This window comes from Chrysochloris asiatica, unplaced genomic scaffold, assembly GCF_000296735.1.
Source record: "Chrysochloris asiatica unplaced genomic scaffold, ChrAsi1.0 scaffold00317, whole genome shotgun sequence".
NCBI classification, from domain to species: domain Eukaryota; kingdom Metazoa; phylum Chordata; class Mammalia; order Afrosoricida; family Chrysochloridae; genus Chrysochloris; species Chrysochloris asiatica.
In genome coordinates, this window is record NW_006408835.1 from 1,183,911 (window position 1) to 1,196,488 (window position 12,578).

The 12,578-nt window shown below is 37.2% G+C and overlaps 1 protein-coding gene across 1 annotated transcript in view; it reads left to right on the top strand.

The window, feature by feature from the left end:
* Positions 1-11,376, top strand: part of VWC2 (von Willebrand factor C domain containing 2) — a 282,049-nt gene extending 270,673 nt beyond the window's left edge. The window contains exon 3 of the mRNA XM_006875278.1: positions 10,869-11,376. Within this exon, the coding sequence (XP_006875340.1) occupies positions 10,869-11,020 (152 nt within the window). The 3' untranslated portion in view covers positions 11,021-11,376. The remainder of the gene's footprint in view (positions 1-10,868) is intronic.
* Positions 11,377-12,578: the final 1,202 nt, after the last annotated feature.

The following is a 12,578-nucleotide window of genomic DNA, read 5'->3' on the forward strand; positions in this document are numbered from 1 at the left end:
AAAACCAAAATTTTGTTGAAAGTAATTTTTTAAATGATGCAGCAGTACATATATAGGGAACTACCAAAGTTCAGTCCAGCTTCAGAAGAAATGAAACTAAGGGATATCATTATCCCACAACTCTTTTAGTCTTTGGCCATTAGTATTTAATGCATCAAACCTGTTCTTGAGATCATCTCTAAGTTCAGGTGGGATATATTTAAGTTCATATTTTGTCTTTTGTGGACTTGTTTTAGTTTTCTTCAACTTCAGTCTGAATTTTCATATAAGCAATTGATGGTCTGTTCCACAATCTGTCTGTGACCTGTGGTTTGGCTGATTACATTGAGTTTCTCCATTGTCACTTCCCACAGATGTAGTCAGTTTCATTCCTGTTTATTCCATTTGGTGAGTTCTATGTGTATAATCACCTTTTATGTTGTTGAAAATGGTATTTGCAATGCATAAGTCCTTGGTTTTGCCAAATTCTACCATGTGATCTCCAGTATCATTTCTGTCACTAAGGCAATATTTTCCAACTACGGATCCTTCCTCTTTGTTTCCAACTTTTGCAATCCAATCATCCATAGTTTTCAATAATCTTGATTGCAAGTTTGATAAATTTCAGACTGAAGAAATTGGTGCCATCATCATTGTTAAGTGCTATCAAGTCAGTTCTGACTCAGCAAACCCTTATAGGTTTTCCAATGAGTTACTGGTGAGTTTGAACTGCTGACCTTGTGGTTCAAACCAACCTTGTATTCCAGTGCTTATCCTTACAGTTCCACAACTCTTCAATTTCATCATCACTGTCTTTAGAGGTTGGTGGGTAAATTTGAGTAATAGCGTTATTAACTGATTTTCTTTGTTGTTGTAAAGTGCCAAGTTGGTTCTGACTAATAGTGACCTGACCCTATATAGGGTTTCCAAGTAGCAGATGGTGAGTTTAAACCTCTAACCTTGAGGTTCAACCAACCTTGTGGTTGATTGCTTATCCTACAGCGCCACACCAAGGTGTGGTCTTGGTTCCAGGTCTTCTTTGCAGGCATATGAATGTTATCTTTTCCCAGACAGCGTTTAATTTTAGATAGATCTGTAAATACTGTTTATGACAATGAGTGAAACCCCATTGCTTGTTAACCATAGTAAGCCATATGAATACCCTATTCAAAATGGTCAGTCCATGTCCATTTCAGCTCACTAGTGCATAGGATATTGATCTTTCTGTGTTCCATTTCACTTTAGACAACATACTTTTCCTAAATTTATACTTTGTATGTTACACATTCCAATTATTAATGGATTTTTGCAATGTTTCTTCTCATTTTTTTGTGTGTCCCATTAACAGATGAAAATTTAAAAAGCTGTGTTCTATCCCTGTCATTAATGTGAACTCTACTTTGAGGATGGAGCTCTTTTTCAGTCGTATTTTGAGTTTCTTCCAACCTGAGGGGCCTATCTTCTGGCACTATCTCAGACAATGTTCTGCTATTCAGAAGGTTTTCAGTGGTTAACTCCTCTACTTCTTCCTATTCTGTCCTAATCTGAACAATCCACTGAAACATGTCCACCACAGGTGACTCTACTGGTATTTAATATACTGGTGCTGTATCACCCAGCATCACAAAAATATATAATCCACTGCATTATGACAAACTGACATGAAGGTGTACCACAGGGAACCAGTTGGAAGAATTTCTCATAAGTTTTTAATTATAGAAATACTTCATTTAAGATTAAATCTTTAGAAAATTTCAATAATTGGAGTATGTTTCACACATCTTAATTTGAATTTTAAATCTTCCTAATTACCAAAAAATATTTTTATGTTGTTCTGATTCAATAGAATTTACAAGTTATAAGACCAGTATTATTCATTACCTATATTATAAGTAAATATTTTTAGTAGGAAAAATAGCAATAAAGTATTTAATTCCAACTAAAAGCCATCTGAGTAATCCCTTACTGAGACTAAAATCATTTTACCAGAACAAGTCTAATTTTTACATTCTTTTTGGGTCAACAACTTGGTTAAAACACAAATTGCTACCTCCCCTAATCTTACCGCATAAGAAAAAGCATATTGATATGTTTATCCAACATATTCAGCTTAATGTATCAGATGAAGAAGTTAAAGTTACATATGCAGTGTTGTTTTTTTTAATGTCCAAAAAAATTTTTAAAGATAGTATGGTACAGTTATACTCTTACCAGCACAGATTATATTTTCTCCTCTCCATCCATCTGTCCTTTCTCTCTCGTCCTCCCTGCCATCTTTCTTTCTTTTTTTCCTTCCTTCTTTTCCTCTCTTCTCTCCCTTCCTCCTTCCTACTCTCATTCTCTTCCTTCCTTTTCCCCTGCCTTCCTTCTTCCTTGTGTTTCTTTTCTTTTTTTCTATTAAATACCTAGGAATAAAAATCTGAAAACCCAAATCCCTCTAAGTGTCCTCACGTCTAAGTTCACTTTGGTTTAGCCTGACGGTTGTGACTCAAGGAATTCTTGAGTCAGGGTTTCTTTTCCATTTTGCAGGGATATATAAATATTTTGAAAGCTCGCATCACAAACAATTTTTTTTTAAAGCATTGTAAATCATTGCTTTCTTCCTCTGATGTGTGTGTTTTAAATAACTTGAACATGTGGTACTTTTGTGGGCTCTGCTTGTTTGTTTTCTCTCATGAATATAGTTTCTACAAGTAGTCTCTCAACAATTTCCTGTGGTGCCACTTCACTATATAATTATAAGCATTACACTTTCCATATATGTAAGCAGCATTGACACATTCCATACTACCCGTAGCATACCTCTTGGATAGACAATGATGTCAGCACACAATGGAGCCATAGAGAAAAGTGATCAGTACAATATGTTATAAGTAGAAAAAGCAAGGAATGTAGAATGTAAGCTGTGTGTTACATTTTGTGGAAGTATGTCTGCATATTATTATAACAAGGTACACTAGAAATGTAAATTAGAAATAATGAAAATGGCTACACTAATGCTGGAGGTAGGAAGTGACATTCTAGGTACTGTAAAAGAAAGGAAAACTGGAATCAAGTGAACCCAGTTCTGTGTGTTACTGACAATGCAGCCACAATGAGAAAAAAAAGTTATTTTAAGTGATTTTTGAACAAAATATACTGATTACAGCTGCACTAGATAACAAAAAGTTGCAAAAATGTACTCGTTATTCATGAGAAGTTATACTGATATTGTGATTTTGAAGCAAATTTATGTAATTGTACACAATTAGGTAGCAATTTTAATAAGCAAGCATTTCAGTATAAGAAAAGAAGTATATAAGTTAAAGTCCAATCAAATAAGCATTGGACTGCTAACCACAAGGTTGGCAGTTCAAACCCACAAGCCACTCTTTGGAGTCACTGTGAGTCAGAACTGACTCGATGGCACTTAAGAAAGTTATAAAAAGGAGTAGGAAAAATCAAATAATCATGTTAATTTAGTAAAGCATGTTTCATTTTCTTACACTGAAGTTCAAAATGTGTTTCAGTATAAAAAATATATATATAATCTAAGGAGAAAATTTTGAATCATAATTAATAATGTGAACTTATGATTGAAAAACTTATATACATGTGTGTATGAGGGGGCATCAAAAAAGTTGTGCAAATTTTTCATTATCTTTTCATTCCATTTTTTGCACAGACTTTCTGAAATCCTTTCATATACATGGATTAAAAGGACCTACAAGTAGTGACATTCCAATATACTGACCACACCAAACATCCAGGTCTTAATTTAGAAATGCCATTCTCCTGTTATGGTTTCTAAGTACCATTCTACACCAAAAGGAATCAGGATCCTCAAAAGAAGGCTAATTTCAATTCTGGAGCAATATATGCTGACGATCTCTTATTGTTCAAGATATTAAAGAAGCTTCTAGTTACAAAAGACATTATGTCTAAAGGACATAGGAACCAATTTGAAGTTAAGAGCTCCACTAACCAAATTTGGGGCAGTTTAAATAACAACAACAACAACAAAAAATGATTATGATTGATTTTTAACATTGGAAAAGAAAAATCCAAAAGTCAAAAATGATATAAAATGTAGACATGAATTAATAATAGTAAAACTCTCAGTTGCCACCATAGAACAAGAGATTTCATGGCTGACGTCAGATGGAGCTTGTCTAAAATCAGAGAATACTAGAAAGGTGTTTACTTGTGCTTTATGGATGATCCCAGCCATGATATTTTCAGTAACTTCATATGTATATATGAAAGTTTGACAGCGAATAAGAAAGACCATAGAAGAATTGGTGCATTTTAATCGACTGTACAAAGGCTTTCAACTGTGCATATCATGATAAAATATGGATAACATTGTGAAGAATTGTTTTTCCAGAACACTTCGTTGTAATCTTGAGGAATCTAGACATAGACCAAGAGGTAGTCATTAAAACAAGGGGATGCCTTAAAATGGGAAAGATGTGTATCAGGGTTATAGCCTTTCACCATATCCATTCAATCTTTATGCTGAACAAATAATTCAAATAGTTGCATTATATGAAGAAGACTGCCATTTTTGTTTTGGATTTTTCCTGCTGATCTCTTTCAAGAAGCATTTTCTGTTGCTGTTAGCAGAAGAAGAACATGGTATCAGGATTGGAGGAAGACTCATTAACAACCTGAAATATGCATATGATACAACCTTGCTTTCTGAAAATGAAGATGATTTAAAATACTTACTGATGAGGATCTTCAAAGACTACAGCCTTCCGTATGGACTTCACTTCAATGTAAAGAAAATAAGAATCCTCATAACTAGATCAATAAATAACATCATGCTAAATGGAAAAAAGATTGAAGCAAAAATCTTCATTCTGCTAGGATCCACAGTCAACACTCAAGAAAGCAGCAGGCAAGTAATCAAATAACATATTGCATTGGGCAGATCTGCTGCACAAGACCTCCTTAAAGTTTAAATGGCAAAGATATATGTTTGAAATCTAAGGTGCTACAGCTCTGGTAGCGTAGTGGTTACGAATCGGACTGCGAACCTTAAGGTCAGCAGTTCGAAACTACCAGCCGCTCCGCGGGAGAAAGATGAGGCTTTCTACTCCCGTAAAGATTTACACCCTCGGAAACCCTGTACAGGGTCGCTATGGGTCGGAACCGACTCGATGGCACTTAACAACAACAACAACTGACCCAAGCTATGGTATTTTCAGTCACCTCATAAGCATTTGAAAGTTGAACAGTGAAAAAGGAAGATCACAGAAGAATTGATGGATTTTAATTCTGATACTGAAGAAGGATATTAAAAGTACTGATGGACTGCCTGAAGAACACACACATTTGTCATAGCAGAAGTGAAGCCAGAATGCTCCTTAGAAGCCAGAATTGTGAGGTATAGTCTCTCATACTTCAGACTTGTTTTTAGGAAGGGCCAGTCCCTGGATAGGAGTCCTGGTGTGGCGCTGTGGGTTAACGCGCCATTTGAACTGCAAGTTCATCAGTTCAAGCTCACCAGCTGCTCCTCAGAAACTCTATACAGGGTCTCTATGGGTCAGAATTGACTCGACAGTGCTTAACAACAACAGTCCCTGGATAAGGACATCACACTTGATAAAGTGTAAAAGAGGAAGATCCCTAACAGATGGATAGACACAGTTGCAGTAGCCATGAGCTGGAACATGACAGCATTTGTGAGGATGGCATAGTACCATGCAGATTGAGTCCTATTGTACATCGGATCACTAGGAGCCAGAACCAATGGGAACACACATAACAACAATAGCAACAACAATAGTAAATCCTCACTTCTATGATGTTAATGATGTCATATGCAGTATACAGAATTAGATTTTATCTTGAGTTCATCTCTTTTGAGATATGAAAGTAGAGGTAAGTGAGCAGAGAGAGAGGGCCCTACTATCACCAAGAAAATAGAGCCAGGAATAGAGTGTATTCTTTTGACATGAGGTCCCTGTACTGTGAAGCTCCTAGATCCAGAGGAAGATTGATGCCAAAATGCAAGGAGGTCTGCAAGGAATCTTGGTCCTATAGATGCTGAAAGGTGACAAGGACTTTCCCCCAGAACAGGCTGTCTGAATTTGGAATTCTAGCCTCCTAGACTGTGAGAAGTCCTGGTGTGGTGCAGTAGGGGCACTGGACCACAGGGGCAGTTTGAACTGCAAGGTCAATGGTTCAAATTTACCAGACTCCCTGGAAACCCTACACAGGGTCACTATGAGTCAGAACCAACTCAACAGCACTTGACAACAGCAATAACAAACTGTGAGAGAATACATTTTATTTTGTTAAAGCCATTCATTTGTGGTATTTCTGTTATGTCAGCACTAGATAACTAAGACACCAACCTTGTATGTATGGTAAGTATTGACAAGCCAGCTGACTCATGTTATTGCTACTTGCTTCTAACTCATACTGCATAAATTTGGTTCTGACTTACAGTGACCCTATGTAAAATAGAATAAAAATTGCCTGGTTCTGTACTCTGCTAACAATAATTCTTTTATTTGAGCCTATTGTTGCAGCCACTGTGTCAATCCATGTCATTAAGGGTCACCTTCTTTTTTGCTTACCATCTACTTTACCAAGTATGATGTCATTATCTAGGGACTCTTTCCTCCTGATGACATACCCAAAGTATGTGAGACAAAGGCTCCTCACTCTTGCTTCCAGGAACTTTCTGACTGTATGTCTTCCAAGACTGAGTTTCTCTTTTCTGGAAGTCCATAGTACATTTAGCATTTTTTGCCAACATCATAATCCAAAAGCATCAATTCTTCTTTAGTCTTCCTTATTCATTGCCCAGCTTTTGCATGCATATGAGGGAGCTGAAAACACCATGGCTTGTGTCACATATACCTTAGACTTAAGAGTGACATCTTTGCTGTTTAATACTTTACTGAAGTCTTTGCAGCAGAATTGTCCAGTGCATTATGTCATTTGTTTTCTTCACTGCTGCTTCCATGGGCATTGATTGTATTTCCAAGTAAAATGAAGTCCTAGAAAACTTCAATTTTTTTTTTCCATTTATTTTGGTCTGATTATGGCCCAGTTGTGAGGATTTCCATATTGAAGGCTGGTCATCAAGTGCTTCAAGACCACTTCACTTTTATAAAACACGGTTGCGTCATTTGCACATCACATTTTGTTAATGAGCCTTCCTCCAATCTTGAAAGCCATGTTCTTCTTCATATAGTTCTGTTGCTCAGATTATTTGCTCAGCACACAGACTGAATAAGTCTGATGCTCACGTATCCTAATTTTAAATGACACAGTATCCCCTTGTTCTGTTCCCAAGGTTGCTCTTGATCCATGTACAAGTTTTGCATGAGCACAATTAAGTGTTCTGGAAGTTACATTCTTTACAATGTTATCTATAATTTGCTATGATTCATGCAGTTGACAATGAAACACAGGTTAATATTTTTTTGTTGTTATCTGCTTTCAGCCAAGATCCATCTGATATCAACAATGATATGCCTCTTTCCACATCCTCTTCTGAATCTGGATTGAATTAAAGCACCATATACAATAGAGTCAAATGTGGATTTTTCACACTCTTACAATCGTTGCCATGTTTGAGCCCTTTGTTGAAGCCACTGTGCCGTTCTCTTTCTCTCTGATCCTCTACGTTACTCCACATGATGTCCTTCTCCAGGGACTGATTCTTCCTGATTGCAAGTACAGTGCTTGACTATCTATAAGCTGCTCACTATCCTGGGCAGAGGGAAGTATGTTAGTCAATCATTGGAGGAAGACAAGTGCTTGGCCTGGGTGTGAATGTGTAGAGTGTGCTGGGGGTAGTATGTAGTGGCTTCTGGATGTAGGTCTTGAATTCTTGCATTAAGATTTACCCAAACTGATGGGTTATAGAGTCTTTAAGAAAAATGAAATTCACCAAATATAAGAAGTAGAAGAGATACTCAGACACATGCTAAATCTGAAGTGTCAAAAGGCAATGCATTCATTTGTCTCCTGAACTGTAGAACAGGAGCTTGAGATAGAGCCTAAGACTAGAACTGAAATTTGGGCATCATTTATAAATTAATGACTGATAACTTTTAGAGGTCCCCAAGGGAGTTGTAGGATAAGCACTGGACCACAATGGTGGTGGTTCAAACGTACTAGACATGCCTCAGAAACCCTATATAGGGTCAGTAAGAGCTGCCCCACACTCGACGGCACTTAACAAGAACAAAAGGGGAAAAAAAAATAAGAAAAACAAGAAAATAAGAGGCCTGTACAAGGTCAAAACCTGAGGGTAGTGTCTAGATAGGGGGATAAGAAGAAAACAGAGTTAAGGGCTAGAAGAAGTATAGCAAATATGCTCTATTAGGCTAGTCTTGGCTCTAGAGTGCATTGTTTAATATGTAGTTGGAATACTTTACCAACTTGTTAAATCAAAAATCAACAACCACAAAAACATTAATTATTCTGTCTAGAATTATTCTAACTAGAATTATAAAAGATCAGTTTTTTTTATCCTGGAGCTTTGTTGGATTGATTTATTATTTTTTTTAGACATTTGCAGATGAAGCTTTTTCATCTCTTTAATGACTTCACACATTTTAATTAGACATGTTTTAGTAGTGAGCCCATTCATAATGACTTTAGAAACAAAGAAAGACAGAGAACAAATTTCACCAAACTGCTGAAGTTCTGCTTTGGAGGGCTTTAGTTAGGCTACAGGACTTCCTGGTTCTGAATATTTTAGAGGAAACTTTGGAGACAGAGTAGATGTATGAGCTACCAAATAAAGTTATTTTGTCTTTAATTTTTTTTAATCCATCATTTGAACTCCTAGCAGAAATCTTTGAGTCATTCTTCATCTTCTTGCCCTTAAACATAGAGTAAAACATAGATGTGATACTTCTGTTGATTGAGAAATTTCTTTTTTCATTTATTGACTGAAAATCACAAAGGTCTTCAGATTTCATTGGAGACCATTAAAAATATACCCCTGGTACAGGCTAAAACTAAGACAGTGCTTCTCAAAGTCTGGTCCTCAGACCAGCAAGAGCAGCATCACTTGGGAAATGAATATCAAGTCAAATTATCAGACCCCATCCCAAACCTTTCTTTACATCTTAACGTCAAGAAAACAAAAATCCTCACCACTGGACCAATAAACAATATTCTTATCAACGGAGAAAAGATGGAAGTTTTCAAGAACTTCATTCTTCTTGGATCAACTATCAACACTCATGGAAGCAGCAGTCAAGAAATCAAATGACATATTGCCTTAGGCAAATCTACTGCACAAGACCTTTTTAAAGTGTTAAAAAGCAAAGATGTTAGCTTGAGGACTAAGGTGCACCTGACCCAAGCCATGGTATTTTCAATAACCTCATATGCATGTAAAGCTGGACAGTGAATAAGGAAGACTGTAGAAGAATTGGTGCATTTGAGTTATAGGTGGAAGATCAGAGAAAAAGAGGAAGACCCCCCCAACGAGATAGACTGGCCAAGTAGCAGCATCGATGGACTCAAACATGGCAACAATAGTGAGGATGGCCCAGGATCGGGCAGTGTTTGGTTCTGCTGTGCATAAGGTCAGTGCATAAGTCGGTACCGACTCGATGGCACCTAACAACAACAACAGCATCCCAAACCTACTGAATCAGAACCTCTGGGGCTCCTTCAGGTGACTGTTATGTACATTGTTGTTGTTGTTAAGTGCCCTGGGGTTGTTTCCGACTCATAGTGACCATATATAGAGTTTTCAGGGAGCAACTGGTAGGTTTGACCTGCAGATCTTGTGATTCACAGTCCAGTGCTGATCCTATAGTGCCACACCAGGAGTCCATTAGAGCTTGAAAACCACTACTCTGAAAGGTATGTAAGTTATGTTGGGTTTATGTTATTTCATGCATTTTGTGATCCCTCCTAAAAGTGCCATGAAGAGTTAGACTGGTTCTTTGAAGATCCCATTTAATTATGATTTTCCTGTGATTGCTTGTTGCTGTTATCTACCCAGTGGTTACGAATCAGGCTGCTAACCTCAAGGTCAGCAGTTTGAAACTACCAGCCGCTCTGCAGGAGAAAGATGAAGCTTTCTCTCCCGTAAAGATTTACAGCCTTGGAAACCCTGTGCAGGGTTGCTATGAGTCAGAGCCAACTCCATGGTACTTAACAACAACCCTTGAGATGACTCTAATTTCTGAGGATCCTATGCACAATCAGAATGCAATGTGTTCTAGCCCTGTCTCAGACTCAAACTTGTCAGCGTGTTCTAGGCCATCATTGTAGCTGTTGTACCAATCTAGCTCCCTGAGGGTCTCCTGTGCCCATCTTGGCCCTCTGTTTCATAGAACATGGGGTATGGTGACTGATCTCTGCTGATGACAGGATCAAAGCATGTGAATTGGACAATGTTGTTTTGTAATACAAATCACTTTCATTAGTTAATTTTTGGAGGTAGAACTCCAACCCTTTCCATTTAATCTGCCTCAGTCTTGAAGTTCTGCTGCAATCTGTCCACCATGGGTGCCCCTGTTGGTATTTGGAATACTGGTGACATCGTTTCCAACAAGACAGCAACATGCAAGCTATCACAGTATGAAAAACTGACAGGGGAATACTGGTTTGATTATTTAGAACTAATTAAATAAAACGATTTCAGATCTGTCCTATATAGATGGTCCTAAAATAGAACTGTCTGTTAGTGAAAAATCACACAGTACTGTCATGCCTAAATAATTCAATGACATTGGTTGCTTTCAGAAAAACTGAGAGTATTTCATATTACTTAAATGATAAGTTTGACACTGTCATTCATGAAACAGAGTAGAAAAACACACACATAACTACCTAATTATATTGATCATATATTTCTTTACACATAATATAAAGCATTTGATATATATGTGTATATATATATATATGTATTTCAGGTCCTAACTGCTTTGCAGAAACTGCTGTTATCCCAGCTGGAAGGGAAGTGAAGACCGATGACTGCACGATTTGTCACTGCACTTATGAAGAGGGCACGTGGCGGATTGAAAGGCAAGCCATGTGCACAAGACACGAATGCAAGCAAATGTAGACTATTTACAACATAAAAACTGAAGTTTTTCTAGGATATTTTACTGAAGTGAACATTCTTGATGACCCCGGCAAATAAAAAATCAAAAGGAGACTTTTGATGAGGAATGACGAAAAATTGTTGATACTTTTGCTTCTCTTGGTAATAACTACTGCAAGAAATGCAAGGAATATATTTCCAAACATCAACAAGAACTTTGGGCATAAAACCCCTCTTTACATAAATGTGCTATTTTCACAGTAAGTACAATAAAGTACACTATTATATATTAAATGTATTTCTATAATCCCTCCATTAGAGAGCTTATATAAATGTTTTCTATAGATACAGATTAAAAATGCTGTGTTGTCAACTGTTCCTGCTGTGTGCTGCATCTTTTCCAGTTTGGATTTCATCACATGGGGATGTTTGTAGGAGCTCTGGTGTGGTGCTGTGGGTTAATGCGCCAGACTGCAAAGCCATTTGAACCACAAGGTTGGTGGTTCAAGCTCACCAGCTGCTCCTCGGAAACCCTATACAGGGTCACTATGGGTCGGAACCGACTCAACTGCACTTAACAACAACAACAACCATCCTTCACAACTCTTATAGAGAAATGTACCCAGAGCATAAGACAGAGGGACTTGCTACTGAAACCCAGTCCAAATTTCATTTAATTAAGGATATATATCTACTTTTGGTACCAAAGGACCTCGTCTAAAATAGCACACACAAAAATATATATTTCCTTCTTATGATAACTTGTTGTTTTTATCGTCTTCATTCTCAGTAATTTGGGAAGCGTAAGCACAAAGGTGACTAAAACACGTTTTTTTCTTTTCATGAAAACCTTTCCAATTGTGGCCATAGAATGTTGTTGTTGTCGTTGTTGTTGTTATGTGCCATTGAGTTGGTAATGACACATTGCCACCCTGGATAGGATTTCCAAGGAGCAGCTAGTGAGCTTGAATCCCCTACCTTGCAGTTCAAAGAGCCTTTAAGGTCCAGCGCATTAACCCACAGTACCACACCAGGATTCCAGGCTGTAGATAAATGATACATATATTTCATTTTCACTTCTATTACCTTTTCCTCTATAGCTTTAATTCATCCCCTAAAGTGAGGAACATGGTGGTCTATAAAATTTTCATTATCGCTCCATAACACTGAAACATGCAGTAAAATAGGGAGAAAGTTACTCAAGTCTCTGGAAGAGAGCTAAGAGTAATGGAACAGGACCAGTTTATATTAAATGTAGTACAAATATCCCCAGCTCTCAGTTCAGTAGATTCATACTTCTTACCAGTGTGAATCAATAAAACTCCTGAAAAATATTAGTATTAATCTCCCTTCAAGAGAAGAGTGAGCAAGCAGTTCCTCAGTCCTACTATGTCAAAAACAAAATAAACAAAAAGCTGAAGGCAAAGAGTACTCAACATCTTACCTGTGGTTCTAAATGATTCTCAACCAACTTCTCTTCTCTACACTTGCATGGGAAATTAAGGAAATGACTGTAAATTCGTGCTGAAAAAAATCAATATGTATTAGCTTGTGTTCCTCCTTTATCATATCCACACTT